The sequence below is a fragment of the Pleurodeles waltl genome, chromosome 2_1 (genome assembly GCF_031143425.1).
Source record: "Pleurodeles waltl isolate 20211129_DDA chromosome 2_1, aPleWal1.hap1.20221129, whole genome shotgun sequence".
In the NCBI taxonomy this organism is placed as follows: domain Eukaryota; kingdom Metazoa; phylum Chordata; class Amphibia; order Caudata; family Salamandridae; genus Pleurodeles; species Pleurodeles waltl.
In genome coordinates this window covers 614,822,996-614,842,558 of record NC_090438.1, presented here as the reverse complement: position 1 = coordinate 614,842,558, position 19,563 = coordinate 614,822,996, and the positions used below count along the sequence as shown (strand labels likewise).

The 19,563-nt window shown below is 42.6% G+C and overlaps 1 protein-coding gene across 1 annotated transcript in view; it reads left to right on the top strand.

Moving 5' to 3' along the window:
• Positions 1 to 19,563, top strand: part of VPS41 (VPS41 subunit of HOPS complex) — a 769,622-nt gene that overhangs the window by 24,622 nt on the left and 725,437 nt on the right. Inside the window, exon 2 of the mRNA XM_069215796.1 lies at positions 16,401 to 16,439. Within this exon, the coding sequence (XP_069071897.1) occupies positions 16,401 to 16,439 (39 nt within the window). The remainder of the gene's footprint in view (positions 1 to 16,400; positions 16,440 to 19,563) is intronic.

Sequence of the window (19,563 nt, the reverse complement as noted above, 5' to 3'; positions counted from 1 at the left end):
TAAAAATATTTTCTTGAATTGACTAGTGCTCACAGACATCTTAAAACAATCATCTTTTTGTGGTTACAGCGCGATACCTGTAAGTTGGTGCTGCAGGCATTCAATCTGGGGTGTTCAGACTTAAGCTCTTGTATCACTCCTTGAGAGTACTTGATTGCAAGCACCAGTTTCCCATGGTGTGAGGGAGAACATGTTAAAATGCATTTGGTGTATATTTTTCCTTCATAGCATGATTTGCTGAGCAGATCCTTTAACTTCAATGTTTAGTGGTGAGAGCCAGTAAGGAAAAAGTCACTGGATTTTGCCCAGCCAAAACAGAGAAATGCTCAGCCCTTCTACTCCAGCAGTACAGGAGCACAACAGTCTTATCATCACATTGTTTGTAGAGACTTCAGAGGCTCCCAGTCCTATTGGTGTTCGACTTCAATAACTTACCACCTAACTGGAACTTAATGAACCAATTTTGAAGGAGCATTATGCCATTTTACACAAAAAAATGTGTTTATAGAATTAGCCACTGTAAGAAATCCCTAATTACTGGGTATTACAGTTTCTCCTCTGTCTTTCATCTAGGCCAGGGAGCTCCCGAACTGAGAAGACAGGTTTTTCATCCAAGACCCATTAACTACATGTTTAACTGGAACCAGCTCCACGTCTTTAATGCATATCCCTTCCATCCAAGTTATTACAAGCTTTAGGCAAGTTATTGATGTAGCAAATTCTTTATTTGTTTTAAATGCATTTGAAGCTTAACAACTTTTATATTGTGTTCCTCCACTCTACTAAGAGAAGCCTCAAAGTTCAACTACACTCTACATGAGCAACACTTTTGGTTTTAATACTTTTGCCTTCAATTTATTAATAATATGAGCTTTGTGCGAGACTCTTGGACACCACGGTTAAGTCCAACTCCTATGTTTGAAAGAAGAACTATTGCCCAAAGAGTTTTGCTATGTTAGTACTTTGGTTGTTTTGGGATTTTACAAGAAACATTTCCAAAAAATAGTGGCTATGCTACTTAGTGCAGCACTTTGACCCTAGAGAAGGGTGAATGACCCATTTCAATATGCTTTTCTTTAGACATTAGTTGAGATCTAAATCACATTTTTATGTAACATAGCACTTCATGTCTGACAACTTGTTTGTCATCTTTGGTAAAAGTCTTTAAATATATTGCTTGAGAAATTCTCTCCCTTCTTGCTTGACCTGCCAAGTTTTAGTCGGTGGGCTACTAAGACACACAGACAAGTGGTGGAGCATGAGGATATCAGTTAAATATTGGTTTATGAGGTCAAATAACCATCTCATGAAAGCAGTAACCCTGTGCCACTGGGCCGACAGCCCATGGCCGCAGATGAGATTAACTAAGAGCTGAAATTCAAATCAATCAGTTGGTCACCACATTTCATTTATTATTTTCATTCTCTGATGAGAGTTTGTGAGTTCAAAAGCTTTTATTTTTTTAGAACTTTTTTAATAGGTAAAATCTTTATTGAATCAGCGTCAGTAATCATCAATCAATTAATAATCAATGTATCAGATAACATCAGAGCAATTGCATAAAGTGCTTTCCATACAGAAAAAGTCCCTAATCTAAAGCTCAGAAAGGGATTGGCGCAGATTCTCGGAGCAGCATAGATTCATGCAGGGATAATGAATTGTGCTCAGACTCTGGCCAAGAGGTATGGGGAAATGAGCGAAGATGGAACAAGAAGAACTCTCTATTCTAGGAGCATGCACTATTATAACTTATAATTGCTAGACTTTGGCAACAAATTTTCAGCTCCCCTCTCGGCTCAAGCCAATGAGCAACCAATGTCTTAATGGGAACAGGAAAACTTTCGTCATCTAAGCAATCAAAAACAATGATCTACATATTCCAACCTTCAAATGAAACATTACGTGAAACATTTTGTAGAAACTCAAGAAAATTCCCTCTGTCAGTTTATTATAAGAAAACTACAATTGATCGTTAGACCTTTACATCACTTTATTACATAGTAAGTTTCTCATGTATTTTAATTGACTAAACTATTGCTCATGTAGAAACATTCTGTAGAACCAAACTAAACATTTTAATACATTTTTATAGTCATGGAAAGATAAGCCTATGACACGGTCATAATCTAACATTTTATTATTAAGTCATACATTCCCTAATGTGTCAACTTTACTAGCTATTAACATGTCACATTCTCAACCTAGGTCAGCAACTATAAAAGTGCATTCTGCAGCTATTCAATCCTAATACATGTACTTGTGAAAGCCTAGTGCTCTCTCTTGCTTTTAAAATATGGCTTTTCATTTGATTTCTGCACGTTATTTCTAAGTTCATTTTTTAAAAACGTCTGAACACATGCCAGCAATGAACGCTTCATAAAGTACATTCAAGGGTGGTCAGAAGCAGGTTTAGTCTGCAAGGAAAACTATTTTTTTTCACTTAGTGGAGATGCGTGTTGTTTGTAATTGTTGTGATTGGGCCGCACAGGCTGTGAATCCGCTGTTAGCTGTTATTGAACAGTCTCTGCGCCAAAGTAGTGATGCTGTGGAATTTCTCATGCACTCGAGATGATCCATTGGTTTTTGTAGAACCCACTTCTGAGGCCCAGGGCTGGAGCGAGTACCCAGGCAAGGGTAGGACTCACAGATAGCGGAGTCCATGAGCACCAGGAGAGTTCAGGCAGTCTTTGATGTCCATGGACTGCAGAGGAACAGGTGGCAAGTCCTTGGAACCACTCTGGGTATAGCAGGATGGGTCAAATCCTTGTTCTCAGCATAGCAGAGATCAGCAGGCTGTAGGGCAACTCAGCAAAGCAGGGAAGGAGTCCCTTGCAACAGTCAATCCAGGCAAAGTGGCAATCCTTACAGCACAATAGCCTGTACTCCAGCAGGGTTTGTCCCAAGTCCAGAAATGTACTGATTTGCTAGGGTCAGAGCCCAAATACTTATCCCAAAAAGTGCCTTCGAAATGGTGGTGACTTCAGAGCAGCTCATTGAAGTGCACAGGTTCCCCTTTCATCCCAGCCCTGGCTGTAGGCTATCATTAGGGGACAATCAGCCCTTTGTGTGGGGACAGGTACTTCCCTATTGAAGAGTAAGTGTTTACTATCCTCCACCCTTCCAGCCTAGGAAGGACCAACAGGATGCATATGAATGCAGATGAGTCCTTTGTCACACCCAACCTTCCTGTGTTTTTTGGCTGTCTAAAGGGTGTATATATCACCTAGCCCAGACTTGTATTAGAGGCAGGGTGCAAGACGCACAGAGCAGTAAGAGCAGAGAAGTGCCCACTTTCTAAAAGTGGCATTTTTAAAATAGTAATGTTAAATCTGACTTTATCAGTAAACAGGATTTATCTTTACTATTCTGATGAAATGAAACATGATGTATCTATTCATTTCTGATGCTGAATTACAGCTTAAATGTATATCAAGGATTTCCCAGTCCTAGCCTATCAGAGGGGTAGACTTCACAGTAGTAGAAAATGACTTCGGGAGTTTTCCACTACCTGGACATGTAAAACTTAAAAGTACATGACCTGCCTTTTACTTACAAAGCACCCTGCCCTGCGGACTACCTAGGGTGTACCTTAGGGGCGACTTTTATGTAATGAAGCAGGAGTTTAAGGCTTGGCAGGAGGTTTTAAATGCCAAGGCGAAGTGGCAGCGAAACTGCACACTCAGGCTCTATAATGGGAGGCCTGAGACAGGTTTGAAATGCTACTTGTGTGGAAGGCACATCAGTGCTTCAGGCCCACTAGTAGCATTTATTTTATAGACCCTAGTTATATGGTATACCACTTTACAAGGGACTTACAACTAAATTAAATATGCCAAACAGGTGTAAACCAATGTTACCACGTTTAGAGAAGGGAGCAGATGCACCTTAGCACTGGTCAGCAGTGGCAAAGTGCTCAAAGTCCTAAAGCCAACAAAAACTAGGTCAGAAAAAGAGGAGGAAGGCAAAATGTTTTGGGGTGACCCTGCAGACAGAGCCTTTTCCAACATATGTTATTTGGGAATACATTTGTGAGCACTAAATGAATGCTTGCTTTGTGGTGTGCTGTTTGTCTGCTATTGTATGGATTGTATTTTATTCTTGTGCAAAATGGTCGTACTTACGGAACACTATTGAGTGAATTCTTATTTGAGCTGAAAAAGGAGTTCAGGTTACAGTGCATTGAAGAATTTACTCTTCTTTATTTTTACCAACACATGTTTGTGATTTGTTTTTAGGTCTGGTTAGAAACCTCATCTGCTTTTCTAGAGCTCATTTAGTTGCCAAAACATACTTTACAGGTAGTTTTGTCTGTGTTGATTGTTTTCTCTTCAGGTATTTGATATGTCAGGGTTTGTGTTATTCCATCCCTGAAGTACATCTGTTGCTCATACCCAGTGCCACTGGAGTTATGAGATTCTACGGTCACAGATTTTTTGCATAATTATAGATCACACAGTCCCTCACCTACTGTGTACTTTACAGATTTTAACTAAAAAACCTGTTTCTAGCTCTAACGGATCACAAGTTACAAAAATATTTGCAAGATATTTTCACTCACAATGGAAGGTCATTCACATAGATTAACTAGTCATCTTTCAGTTTCTTATTTCTTTCTGATTGTTAAACCAGTAATAATGAGGTATAACCTTTTCCTAGACAATATTACCATACGTAAAAAATACCAAATAATTCAATAATACTATCAAAACTTGTGCTGCATTATGCTGCATAATTATTTTTTTTCTTACTATATAATTAAGTCAACTGTCGTATAATTTGGTGCTCCCTTTTGCAGAGCTCCAATGACCCTGCTAATATCTAACAGAGAGATGAATAATGTGTTTTAGTTATGCCACATTGTCATGCAAAACACCATTTTAAACAAAATGGATGCCATTTCTGTCACTCCTGTTCCCCCGTGCGCATCATCTCCCCATAGGCTCCATACAGCACAATCAAGCTGACATGTAGTAGCTTATTTCCACTGTTATGATTAGATTGCTTTCGATTAACTTTTCCCTGTTCTTTATGTTGTTCAGTTCCCTTCTGCTGTGATCACTAGTTTATTAATTTGCTGAAAGTTTTATTGTTCAATATTTCATTATAGATAAAACATTTTCCGATGACATTAGCATAGAGGGTGTTGAATATTTTTTTGAAAACTGGGATGATGCGGTGTTAAGGTAATGACATGTGTTACTGTAGTACTCTGATTTGCTAAAGAAATGTTACTTTTGCTGACACCAGAATGGTTTCACAGTTTCTCTAATTTGTTATGGTAGAATTGTGTTTTAAAAGCCCTTGATTTTGGGTGTAATACATAAAACTTACTATGCTGCTAGGAATGCTGCCCTACTTCCTTTGCTGTCCATTTGGGACTCAGAATAATTCTCTAACTTCACGTACTCTGTAAAACTTTGAGCCTTCACTGCATTTAATCTGTATTGCCTGATTTGAATTTTTTAATAAAACCATTTAACGTTTCCGTTGGTCTAGAACTTAGATATTAGAACGGTTTTGCTTTGCTAATTGATATTTAGAAGTAACAAATGGCTAAACAAGTCAAAGTCTATTTAGTTCTTAACCAAGCATTGGCAAAGTTCATAGGTCTGACATTGGCAGCCAGACCTTTGGCAATTATTGTTTTGGTTTGTCATGGTTTTTGTACAAGTTTATTGTTTCAGAAGCTACCGGGCTCTCATCAAACTAAAAAATAAAATAAAAAAAAAAGCATTGGCTAAAGGTAAAAATGTTTTTGTAGATGTTACCATAAAGCTGTCTGGCCCTTTGAAAGGGTAGCATGCCATAAGTCATTGTTAAGTCTTCCAGTGGTTAAAGTAGGCTGATACATTACCTTTTGATACATGCTGGTGTGGCTGGAAGAAAATATAAATGACATAACCACAGACTAATGGATAAAGTCTATTTTTGTTTTCAGGAAAACAGTACAGAGAATATAAACAAACCAGCAAGCAATAGCGCATATGGTAGGGATCTGCGTACACGTTATTAAGACATATTATTGCGTTATGTAGGTTCAGAGCGCTACGTGTACAACACCATGTAGCCAATAATCAGCATTCCAGTATATCAGGAGTGGACTTCGAGACATATTATGTGGTGCCCCACCCTCTTCCCCAATAATTCACTCGCCGTCTGTGATGTTTTTGTGCAAGTCTGTGTCTAAGAAGGTGTCACATAAGTCTCTCCAGTCTGCTAGGTCTTCATTCACCCTGTTGTCATTCATTTGAAAGTTTTGCGTGTTCCTCAGACAGGGACCATTCCAAGATGACCAGGTGTGATAGCTATTCATTAATAACAAAGAGAAGGGACAGGGAGAATTAAAGGCCCAGTGTATAATCTCCCACAATGACTATGAACAAAAATAGATACACTGTTCCTAGGCGGAAAAAGGGGCAACCCTAAAGTTTAGGAGCAAGAGCCCTTACACATCCGGTTAGATGTTATGCTTCATCATCGGGGTGCTCCTCGTCAGACCGGCGCTGCAATGTCTGACGGGCTCCCCATAAGGGGGATCTTTGCCGGAGATCTTTTTAATGGGCCGCTGTGATGAACTACAGGCAGGTCATATTACAAACCAGGAGAGAGGTTAAAATTGGTTCTGTACCCCTAAAGGAGGGATTCACTTTTAATGGATAGAGAGGGGACAAGACCAAGGTTAAAAAAAATGAAAGTAGTCAAATGAGATAATGCTCAAGCACTTTCCAAATATAGTGGGGGCGAGAAATTGTCTCTAAGCCACTAGTATATAGGTCTACATGTTTCGCGTCTCACGGTCTCATAGATCCACTGATGCTTCTTCAGGACCATACAACATATATGGATACTTCTTCTGTGACAATCAAATCAAAACATTTATAAGGAGGTTTTCCAAAGATCTATTGAGTCAAACTAAACTTCGCAATCACTTACAATCAAGCGTACTGTCCGTCCAGTCACATTAACACAATAAGGTCGCCCTAAAAAAGTAGTAAGACGGCATAAGTAATGAAAGCAACAATTGCAGTGACCAGTGCTGGATTAGTGCACACAATGAGTGATAAACCAATGGCACAATGTGAAAACGGAAAAGGGAGCTTACCATCCCCTGTTGTAGGAAGGGCTCCATAGGAGGCACATGCATGTAGTTGTCCCTACTAGGTACAAGGAGGAAAAACATACCACAATTGCAACAATTTCTGTCAATTATAAGTACAGTTCAATTGACACCAGATAGTTAACTTAGTCAGGTAAGCAGAAAAATATCAAGTAGGCAGGCAATTATCATGTATATATGGAAAAAGAGTTTAAAGCCAGGTTAAGGATAAATAGTGCCCCTAATATAATCAAGCATATAGTGAAAAATTGATTTTAATGGGTTAAACCAGTCACTCAACACCACCGCACACAACCCCCCTGACGCAACTGGAGCAAAATATAAACAGATCAACTGATCTCCACTCTCGCCCGGGCCCCACCCAGTGGGACCCCGGACCCAAACACAGCCACCACCATCCTGCATCGCTGGATAGAAGATTACACCAACACCCTCGCACCGCTCAAAAAAAAAAACAAACACCTTCCACAGAATCAAGGCCAGCTTGTTCACCCCAGAACTAGGAATCCAAATGGCTATGTCACAGAATGGAAAAGTTCTGGCACCTTGACCCTACCAACTCCAACCACATCGCTTTCAAGGATGCCCTACGCAAACATCACCAACTGATCCGCACCACCAAAAGGACCCACGTCAAAAACCGCATCGACGCCTAGGCTCACAACAGTAAAGAGCTCTTCGGCATCATCAATGACAACCCACTTCCGTCGAAAGATAGAAGAAATCCACAATAGCTTCAAACCCCAGACCCACCAGCTGACTACAAACACCCAAGAACCCAACGCTCCAAGCAACACCCACCTCCTCCACACCTGTCCCCCGTCAACATAGAGGACAGCGCCACCACTATGGCCTCCATCCACTCCGGATCACTATCAGACCCCTGGCCACACCATATCTTCAATAAGGCAAACATCATCATCGCCCCCCCACCTCTGCAAAACCATCAACAGCTCCTTCGAGTCAGCCACCTTCCCAGAAAGATGGAAGCACGCAGAAATCAACGCCCTGCTGAAGAAACCAAAGGAAGGAAACCCCAAGAACTACCAGCTGATCTCCCTCCTCCCCTTCCCAGCCAAGGTCATCGAAAACATCGTAAACAGCCAACTATCCCGGTTCCTGGAAGACAGCAAGGTAGTCGACACCTCCCAATCCGGACTCCGCAGAAACCACAGCACCGAGACTGCCCTCATTGCTGCCACAGACGACATTAGGACCATGCTCGACGAAGGAGAAACAGCAGCACTCATCCTCCTGGAGCTCTCTGCAGCTTATGACACGGTATGTCCTCACACTCTCCGCACACTCCTCCACAACGCTGGAATCCGCGACAAGGCACTCAACTGGATCTCATCATCTCTCTCAGGCAGAACCCAGCGAGTCCGCCTCCCACCGTTCCTGTTAGAAGCCTTCAGAATCATCTGTGGCGTTCCACAAGGATACTCGCTCAGCCCCACGCTCTTCAATGTTTACATGGCCCCCCTCGCCAACATCGCACGAACCCACCACATCAACATAGTTTCCTACGCAGACGACACTCAGCTCATCCTCTCCCTCACGAAAGCCCCTACAACTGCAAAGAACAACCTCCACAACGGACTTCACGCCATCTCCAGCTGGATGGAATCAAGCCACCTCAAGTTAAACTCAGACAAGACAGAAATCCTCATCTTTGACACCAACCCCTCAGCTTGGAATGACTCCTGGTGGCCCACCTCCCTAGGAACTGCGCCCTCACCCACCACCCACGCACGCAACCTAGGCTTCATCTTGGACTCCACACTCAGCATGACTCAGCAGGTCAATGCCATCTCCTCTTCCTGCTACAACACTCTCCGCATGCTCTGCAAAATCACAAGGCCCTCCACGACACAGGCCCAGCCTACCTCAACGACAGACTCACCTTCCGCACCCCCACCCGCAATCTTCGCTCCGCCAGCCTCGCCCTTGCCTCCATCCCCCGCATCCGCCGCACCACCGCCGGAGGAAGATCCTTCTCTCACCTAGCCGCCAAGACCTGGAACTCCCTACCGCTCCACCTTCGCCAGACCCAAGACCTCTTGACATTCAGGAAACGCCTCAAGACATGGGTCTACGACCAGTATCTCCCTCCCCCCCCAGCGCCTTGAGACCCTAGTGGGTGATTAGTGCGCTCTATAAATCCTTGATTGATTAAATCCTTGCGTACAAAACCTTGCCAGATTCCAGCTGTAAGTTGGGTTATGTAAGGGAGAGCCTCAGGTGCCCCCCCCCCACCCTTCATTAATAACGCAGATAGACATGCAATTAAAACTCTGCCTAGCAGTACATGGCTCGAAAAATCATAACATTTTTACTAGACCTCCAGGTTGAGTAACTTAAATAATCTACTCGACCAAACTGTACTGTACTTGACCCGTAAACTGTTCTCAAATTGTGTGATCCTAGGCAAATAGTTTACAGAGTTACCTTTTCCTTAATTCTCACATATGATTGCACCTTCAGATATGTGAGCTCAGCATTTCTGCAGTACAAAAAACCTCTTTTGTTTGATTAAGTAGACTAAAATGTGCTGCATGCATCACAAGAATCTAGCCCACATGCCCATTAAGTCTAGCCACATAACCTAGGACTTCTTTTAGTTTACTAACAACATTGCCATCAGGGCAGGAGTGTTTGTCAGTTTGTTTAACACACAGTAACTTTCCAAAAAATGTCCAGTAACATCTCCACTAACTTGCAGCTTTACTGATAAAACTATATAGTGTATTAACAATATGTGAAAATTGGGTTTCAGAAAACATATCCTTTGCACATCAACATGTAAAGTATTCTGATTTGTTTTCGTCCTTTTAAATATTTTTTCATCACACAAAAATATAAAAAAGGGCTTTCACAACTACTGAAATATATTTTGAAATGTTTGCACAGTTGACTTAGTAATTTAAATATTGTGTGTTAGGAAAACCCTGACACCCTGTATCCTTTTATTTTACATTCTAAGCAGCAGGTCACACAGTTCACCTTACAAAGTCCTGGAACTCTGCAGTCAGAAGGAAAATTAATTGTAATAAAAACTGACTTTTGACCTCTGTCTTTGAACACAGAGCAAATGTGACATAAGAACAAGATGTAAAGGCATCTTTTATTGCCCCTCCACTTTTCAACTGAACAGAACACCTGTTCATTGTCAACTTGCCAGAAGGGACCAGTAAGTAGAGTAAGTATTAAAAAATAGCTCAACCTGATCAAATAAGACTCGCCAGTGGTCGAGTGGATTTTTCGATCCCTGCAGTTATCTTTTCTTCCAGTGATTGTTGGCATCTAGCCATTTAGCAGCGTGTTGAAGGTGTGATGGATAAAAATATAGGTCAAGGCGTGATACTTCCAGTCCCCTGTCCACAAAACATTTTGTCAGTGTAGTCAGCGCTCTACTGTGTCGGCCAACCCAAAGAACTGAGATGAGGAGGTTGTCTTAACTGCCTGAAAAACTTGGGTGGTTGTGGGCTAGGGGAATTTTGCAGCATGTACAGGCATCTAGGGAGGAGCACCATTTTTGCTATAGCCATCCTGCCCATTAAGGAGAGCATCAGTGTGTTCCGTAGGGCCACAGATACCCTCAGTGACTCCAACACTCTTCCTGCTTTTAATCACAGCTGCAATGGTTTGTGTGTGGCACCCATATCCCTAAGTACCTGAATTGTTCAAGTTCCCAGAGCAAGCGCAAGGCCTGCTCTCTGTGCATGCAAAATCCAAGCGAGCAGGCGGCCCGACTTATCGCCTTCACGAAGTAGGAGCTGTGTCAGTATTGCTTCAGTGTGTTTTTGTCTAACCTGTCCCATATGTCAGAAATACGCTTATGTATGACATGTTCGTTCCTGAGTGAAGCTGTGTTAGGGTCATGTGTCGCTTGGAGGTGTGCTAGTAATGTTTCTTCCTTGCGTAGGTTTTCCTGTAGTTGTTGACAGGCCCCATAAGTCAGTCCCATGCAAGTGCCTCTCAAGACCGCTTTCAGTGCCTCCCACTCAGTGGATCCCATAGAGACTCCCCCTCCACACCCCGTTCCTATAGTATTCCTTCTGGGAGATGTCACGTCTGGAACTTCAAAGATAGGGTAAGATAGTGTAAGAGCACAACAGAACGGTGAGTGGTCCGAAAGCAATCGTGTTAAGTGTGTTATCTGAATTTCTTCCAGTCTGGAAAACCCTGCGCCAGGATGCTGTCTATTCTGCTGTACGTGTTGTGTGTGGACGAGTGGCAGTTATATGTACTCTGTTTCGGATGTTTTTGTCACCATAAGTCCACTAATCCTATGTTGGTCATGAGCTTCGAAGGGCGGCTGTCATGCGGGGTTTTGTTACCATTCTAGGAGGGGTCCTGTCCAAGTGTGGGTCCAGGATGCAATTGAAATCATCCAACCATATTAGGTTGTCAGTCTCTTGTGAAATCAGGTTCTGTGCTAAGTGAAAAAAAGTGGGATCATCAGAATTGGGGGCTTATGTATTGAGTATAGTTATGTTTTGGCCATCCAGGGCCCCCTATATGAGTACATATCTGCCCTCCAACATCCGCCTCCTTACAAGAACGGGCAAACGGGACTCCCGGAGACCCTCAGATCAGAGTTCCCCTAGAGCAGTGGTTCCCAACCTTTTGATTTCTGTGGACCCCCACTTTAACATTCATGGAACCCAGGGACCCCCACTGAATCACTAGAATTCGGGGACCCCTGCCTGAGTCATTACTGGAAGCTGGGGACCTAATCTGTCAATATTTGTTAATATTTTTGAATTTTTTAGGCTCTCGTGGACCCCCTGAGAAGGCTTTGTGGACCCCCTGGGGTCCCCGGACCACAGGTTGGGAACCACTGCCCTAGAGTGAGTAGAGAAAGAGGAATGGTAATTTGCCCCATCCATTTCTTGAATAGTTTTGTAGCACCCGTATCATCTAGATGTGTCTCCTTGAGGCATGCAATGTCTATTTTGTGATGTCTTAAGAAGGCTAGAACTCAGTACTGTTTGATGTATCTACGCAGTCCCTGAATGTTTCGAGTCAGGACTTTGTAGGTCCCCCCCATCCTTGTGTTAGTGGAATGCCATATGGTACTGCCCCCACCCATATGCTGCCCATTTGCTGCTGAAGAACTGGAACAAAGAACTCAAAATCAACAACCTTTTACCCCTTCTGCCTGGACAAAAGTAGTGTAACTGTATGCCTATTGATGTCCACCCTGTGCAGATGCCAGGACTTGTACTGCCCCCCCAGCCAGTCCAACGGGGATTGGCCTACTCTAGAAAACCTGAACGGCATCCCGGTCAGATATTGTAGTTTGTGGATGTCTCTTGTTTTAGTTTTACATTTTCTGAGTGCCACGGTAGGCTAAAAGTCTGATACATATGGCAGCAAACACTGGCGGGAGAAGAGCATGCTTTTAAAAATACCCATCCTAGCCAATTATATACTGAGACTTCATCAAGTAGTCCTCTATCTCACCCCTCCCTCAAAATCAGTCTTATGTTCAGCACTTAGTTACTTCCCGTATTCCCATCTGATGCATCCATGGTATCAGGGACAAAGTCCGGAGCCAGTGCGGCAGATTTCCTGGTATTGCCAGTCGCTGACATCTGTGTGTTGAAGTTCTGTTCATCAGTAGGATGTTCATTGGGACATAAGTGTATTGTGCCATCTTCGCTGATTGTCGTTTTTAGGGGTCCCAAAGGCTGAGTGTTAGGGATGATTGGTATGATGTGTTCGGGAGGGCCATGGGGGCGTGTTCCCCACGTGCAAGAGTGGTTGGTGCCAAGAGTGGCATTTGCAGAGTCTCCCCTGATTTCGAGACATTCCCAGACATCTTCTGGTTGTTCAAAGAAATGTACTTTTTCTCAAATAAATAATTTGAGTTTTGCCGGGTATAAAAGCATATATCTGAGGTTAAGTGCCCTGAGTTTTTGTTTCACCCTGACAAAGGATTTTCTTTTCTCCTGGACCTATGTTGTGTAGTCTGGGACTATGGTGATTTTTTCATTCTTGAATTGTGGGACCAATACTTCCCTTGTCTGGAGCAGGCAATTCCTGTCGCAGTAGTTTAAGATCTTGGCAATGATGGCTCGGGTAAGAGCACCTGGACGTAGAGGAGGCACGAGGGCTCTGTGCGCTCTCTTCACCATGAAGAAATCAGAGAGGCCCTTTCGGTTTGAGAGTTCTGTTGATACTCCCTCAGCTTTCTCAGGAAATTCTGGAAGGCAAACGTTGCTTCACCTGGAGTGGTTTTCCACATCTTTAGCCCATTTTGCAGTTCGGTTGTGGCTATAGTCATGTGGGCCATCTGGCGTTTTAAGGGTTGTGACTTCCCCTTGTAGTTTGGCTATATTCTCCTCAGCTGTTTTAACTTTGTCGACCACCATCCTTAAGTCTGCCTTTAGAAGGGTAACATTGATGGAGACAGTTTTGATTTTTTGTTCAAGTGCAGTGTGGGCTCCCTGTATGGCTGCTAGGAGTTCCGATATACAGGGCTCCATTTCGTTTTATGGGGCATCTTCAGGCTCTTAGTCGCTCGTTTTCCACGTTGTTCTATTTCTATGGCTGACGCAGCGTAGTATATTGTGTGATTGTGTTCAGCATGTTATCTTCCACATGTCTGTTTTTGCCCATGTTGGGGAACGGTATCTGGAAGGGCGTGTTCCACTGTCGCGGTCCAGACCCAAAAGCGCGGTGAGTCATGAAGGTGACAGCCTAAGACAAGTTGCAGGCAAGAATCAGGGCTCCTGGATAATGCACTGCTCCAGGTTAGTTTTTAGGTTTATAGAGCAGGGAAGGGCCCCTCAGGTGGCATAGCTTCCCGTCACAGTACGTAAGAGGAGCATTATGGCTGTCGTGGTGCCCCAGTGGGGTAGGGCCAGCTTGTGTCCTTGGCTTTTAGTCAGATAGTCAGGCCCCCACCAGTAGATAGGTTGCTTAGAGTTCCAACTTACTTATGTACCAGAAGGGCACCCACTGATCAGGAGCTTCTGAAGGCAAGGTGCATGGCTCAGTTAACCTGCAGCATTGGTCTGTTTCTGCCCGGCAGTTACACGGTGTAGTGCAGTGGCACCAGTTGACAGAAGTTGTGCACGTATGGCTGATACTGTGCCTACCAAGACCCCCCAAATCGCTGAGTGGGCCCAGCCCAGCCGCATGGCGGCACGATATGGCGTGCTGGCTACTGTGAGGGGATATCGCCCCACACACAGCCCAGAGATGAGTCATAAAGTCACAGAGGGGCCTTGCCGAACGCTGCTGTGATGTAGTTGGTACGGGCGAAGGCTGGATCTTCCCTGCCTCCCCATTACTCCAGGGCACCTCCGCAATCAGGCGATAGGGCAGGTAAATATTTCTTGCAGAGGATGCCACTGAGGGCAAAAAGATCCTCCCTGTTGATCCTGGGGTCCGTGTCCCTTTGTAGTTCTCTGGGTCTGTGGCAAGTGCTTCAGGCTAAAAGGAGCAGAGACCCAGCCGCATGCTGTCTCCAGTCACTGTCCCTCCCTCATCAAGGTTGGAGCAGTCTTGAGATGATTGGATGCACAGCGGCCTTGTAGCCTTAGCACGCATGTGGTATCCACGTTATGATTTGGGCACAGCAAGCAACTTGTGTCGTCTCCAGTGGGCATAGCTGTGCTGCTCTCTTGTTGGGCTTGATCTCCGGAAGTACCCATCGAGCACCTGCTGTGATGTACCACTGAGACCATTGTCCAGTAGGGCCTCCGTAGGATGTCCTTGGTGGTGGCAGCAGTCAGTGGGGCGCTCTGGTTACCCCCCTACAGCCCACTGGGGAGCAGATCTTCTGGAGGGGGCTGAATGGTCACAGCACAGCCCGCATACACAAGCACCTGCTTCCTCTCTCCCCTCTCTTTTCTTGTGTTGAGTGGTGGAGGAGGTGTGCTGAGCCTCATTCTGCCCCTCCCTGCAGGCATTTCTTCTTCTGCTGTTGGTTCCAAATTTTGGAATATATGAGCGTTAAATGGGCAGGGATGTATGAAGGGAATGGAAATAGCTCGAGGCTTGTCCGGCTCCCTAACCTAGGCCTGAGCCTGTAAACAAAAACATTGGTTTAAAAAAGACTATGTCAGCTATCATTGGAAGCTATTACAGGTCCTTTCGTACCAGTGCAGTGAAAGTATGGTGTGGCCATGGCTGAGCAATGGAGCAGCAAGGCCATTTCACATCCCACATTGAGTACCTGTGTTATGAGATGCGTAGCCCGAAGAAATAAGGTTAGTTGACATTCTCGATCCAAAAATGTCCTCCACCCCCAGTGTCCCTGCCATGAGGCATGTTGTGTTGAGTGCATTATTTGCATGGTGTCAGAAGGTTTGTTTTGATATTGGTTTTGGTTTAAACACTGCCCTGTACCGAACTATGGAAAGTGTTAAGCCTGACTAACACAGGCTGGGTATTATAACTATCCGTGTAGACTGTGGGTGGACCCTATGGTTACCCGACCTTACTGCTGATCATTACGTTCTTATGACCCTTGAAAGAAAGGTCATACAAGAGTAGCCAGAGGGTCATGTAGCAACATGCAAACTAATTGAAAACAAAAGGGTTAAATTAATTTCATAGTGTAAGCTGTAGGTTTTCAAAACATATATACCTAAACTTTAGAAGGATGTACATTAAAGATGGTAAAGAAAAATATCTTGATAGCACACATTCACTTCTAATTGGAAGTAAATGATGCAACAAGAGCTCCACATAATCTCACTACTTTTCAGTTTTGCCTCTAAAATACAGTAACCGATATTTCAGTTTCTAGTTTAGACTATTTGCAGCGAATATACACTAATGTATTTAGTAAACCTTTTTGTATTTTGTATGTAAATCAGACTTTGTCAAATTCATGTGAAATATGAACTCTCTCTAAAGTTGTATAACTATTTTATGTGATTCACACATTTGCTGTTTCTCATGTGGAAATGAATATCCCTTTGTCTCACATCATATGTAAAACACTCTTAACACCCCATGGGATAATGCCCACACTATGCAAAAAATAACCAAAAAATTTAAAAATACTAGAAGATTGGTAACATTGTTGGAGCCTATGTCAATTTCAGCTGAAATTGGTTTATGCTGAGTTTGGTAAGTCTGTTTGAGTATGTTTCAATTTCAGCTCTGCTACGTTTACATTTTATGTATTTGGACAATCAGATACTGTTGTCCTTTTGTACACAACTGTCATAGGATAATGTGAAAATATTTTGGTTAAGCATAAAAAGTATATAGTTGTGATTGAGGAAAATAAATTATTTTAAATATTTTCTGGTTTCAGGTGTTCACATCTAATGAAGAATCTACAGAAGAATCAGAGGTAAGACAGCATAGTAGATTTCCATGACAGAATTTTAACTGTAGACTTTCGTTATTTCCAAGCTGTAACACTGAAAAGCACTTCATTATTGGTCCCTCCTTAGAGAACTTGTTAGTTTCCGCATTAGTGAATGCTTATGCTTTTGTTCTTGCACCGTAATTGCAAAAGAGATATTGGATGTTTGTGAATAGGTGTTTTCAAGGGTCGAGTCGTATGAAAGGATACCTTAGAGTCATGCAAAGTATACAGTTTCAGTGTTTAAATTCATGCGGAGCAGATGGCCTCTCATTACCTATTAAAGTTGTAACTGGGTTTTATTGAGATATTCATGGTGAATTTGGGTCCATTCATTTAAGTGTAATGGAAAAACACGCACACTTTGAGGTGGGCTTGCTTTAGTGGAGTCCATTGTAAATTATTAATCTATAGTTAGTTGTTTCCAGTGATGCTGGTTATATCAGTATGAATTTCTGCCAAAATTGGTCTTGACACAAAGAATCCCTCTGAAAACTAGGTTTAATAATCTTCATAACATGACAAGGAAAGAAACGTGGCATTGCTTTGCTGAAGAGTCCTTTCTAGCATGATTTGTTTGCCTTTGTAGTGCAAGCAACAGCACCATGCTAAGGGCACCTAATCAAAGACTGAAGTTAATGGATTGTTTGATGTTAATACATAAGCTGCCTGTGAGAAATTGGGTTGTTGGTCGACTGGGGTGTGAGCCTTGGTCTAGCAACCGCCACAATCCCTTGCAGGGAAAGCCTAAAAAAATCACTATTAAAATTCATTTCCTTGCCTTATACCTATTTGTGGGCACTTGTTTTTAAGTGTTATTGTTCCTATGAAGTCATCTTGCATTCTGTGTAAAACTGGTGTAAATTACTTTTGACGTAAAGACTTTTAATCTATTTTTAAATGCACTGGACTTATTACAGCTACTTATGAAAGCCCCATCTCCTATTAATTAGTCATGTAATCGGTGTAAATACTCAGCTCTACTCATCATCATCAATCCCATTTATATTTGTGGACAACTATAAAGTCCAGCGTTGTTCTTTCTTTTTTTCTTTGATATGGCTGCTTTTTCCGTGGTATGATTCTCTTAATTACCAGAATAATTTGACAGCTTTACGTTTTAACTCTCAGAAATGTGTCACTAGTTTCATCGTTACTTTACCACAACGTTATGCTACTTTTATATCCTTGTATACGAGGTTTGATTCTTCCGCTCCTCATTCCTATATCTCATCTATTGGAGGGTCAACTAATTGAATTGTGTAAATGAAATTTTGCTGATACAGGTTTTATGTTTTCGTTGTTCCCACGCAGTATTTTGATACAGATTAATGCATCTGTTTCTTTTTGTGTGATTGCAATTTTAGTCAGATCCCCCGTTCTTCTGCCCTTCCCGGTGGTATTTTGCTTGCCTCTAAGTACTGTAAAATACGACTGGTTAGAGAGTTGAGGCACAGGGAGAAATTATTTGTTGAAAAACATACAATAGTGTGTTAGCTAGCATTACTAAAAAAAAAACTTTTGATTCATCAGTAAAAAGTTGGACATAACTCTTTTCCTTCCTCTTTTTCTCCATTCCTCACTGTCCTCCTCTTCCCCCACTCTATCTCCTTTCCTTACTTTCTTTACTTTCTTCCCTTCGCTGACCTTGCCATTTCTTGTTCTCAACACTCACTCCACATTTTTATTTTTTTATTTTAGCATCTCCTGCCGTTGCTTTCTAAGGGTCACATTTTCAAATGGGTAAAGAGCTCATATTCATATTTATATGTAGGCCATGGGGTCATAAGAACTATTTTGTTTTGTGTGTGTGTGTGTGTGTGTGTGTGTGTGGGGGGGGGTGATGATTATTCAGTACGCTCATTGATCCTCATCCCCTTATCCCACACTCAACCCTATATTCTTGGTTGTGCTGCCATAATCAGTGCCTGACTTCTAAAAATGGGTGCTGGTGCCCCAAGCCCTTCACCGGCAGTGCTATTAAAAATCAGAGCTTGAAATACCAAGACTGCGTAGTGTTGTGTTCACCTCAGGCCTCGTCAATCCACTACCAGACACTTCTTCCCCTTTATCTCACTCTTGCCGCTCTCTACTTTCTCTCTTTGTGACCATTTTTTCTGTCTTGTTCTGCCTCCTTCTTTCCTGTTTGTGTATTTTTCTTTCTCTTGCTTGCAGTTAATATTTGATAAGATAAAATATCTGTCGGTCCACAAAAAATGAGTATCAGAAGGCCCCACTGCCAACCACTAGCTCAAATTAAGCACTATCCTAATGTTTGTTTGTCAGCGAAGTTTGCATTGTCCGTGATGCTGGGTGACCTGTTAAGACGCCCTTCCCACCTTTCTCTCTTGCACCGCTTTATGTTATATTATGTTATTTGATTATTTATATAGCACTCTACTACACAATAGGTCTCTAGGCACTCATTTTAAGAAGAGACACCCTTTCATTTTGAAACTTCGCAAAAGCAGTAACTTAGTTGGTGTCTTAACAGTATAATGGAACCCTCCATTTGCAGATAACTGCCCGAGTGTTCCAGAGTTTAAAGGCATTAATGGAAAAATGCCAGTTCTAGATACGCTATTTGGATATCACCAGAAGGTTAGACCCAGATGAATGTAACTGCCTCAGTGGAGAATAATCAAAGAATTTCCTTTTCAAAAAGGCTAGGGTGTTTCCTTCTCTTTCTCTGTGTACACTACAGAGCCATTTAAAAAGTTGTCACTGGATATTTCCTAGAAAATACTTTGTTTGTGCAAAGCAGGGACCACTAGCCACCATTCTGTCTGCAGTATTCAAACCACCTGCAGTTTATGAATTAGCTGTTGTGATGATTCCATGTATAAGGAGCTAACATAATCCAGAGGGGATCCAATTGAGTCAGACACAGACAGATGTTTGCCTTCTATTGTAGGAAGAGATAAGAGCAGGAAGAAACCACTGAATCAGATTGAGATCCATGGAAAGATGACTATCCAGTTTAACTCCCAGGCTTTTCACACATTTATCAGGAAACAGAGCAGGACCAAGATCTTGTGGTCAATAAGATTCCAGCCACAGATCAACATGGCCATTGGCCATTAAGACTTCTGTTTTATCTGCATTTAAT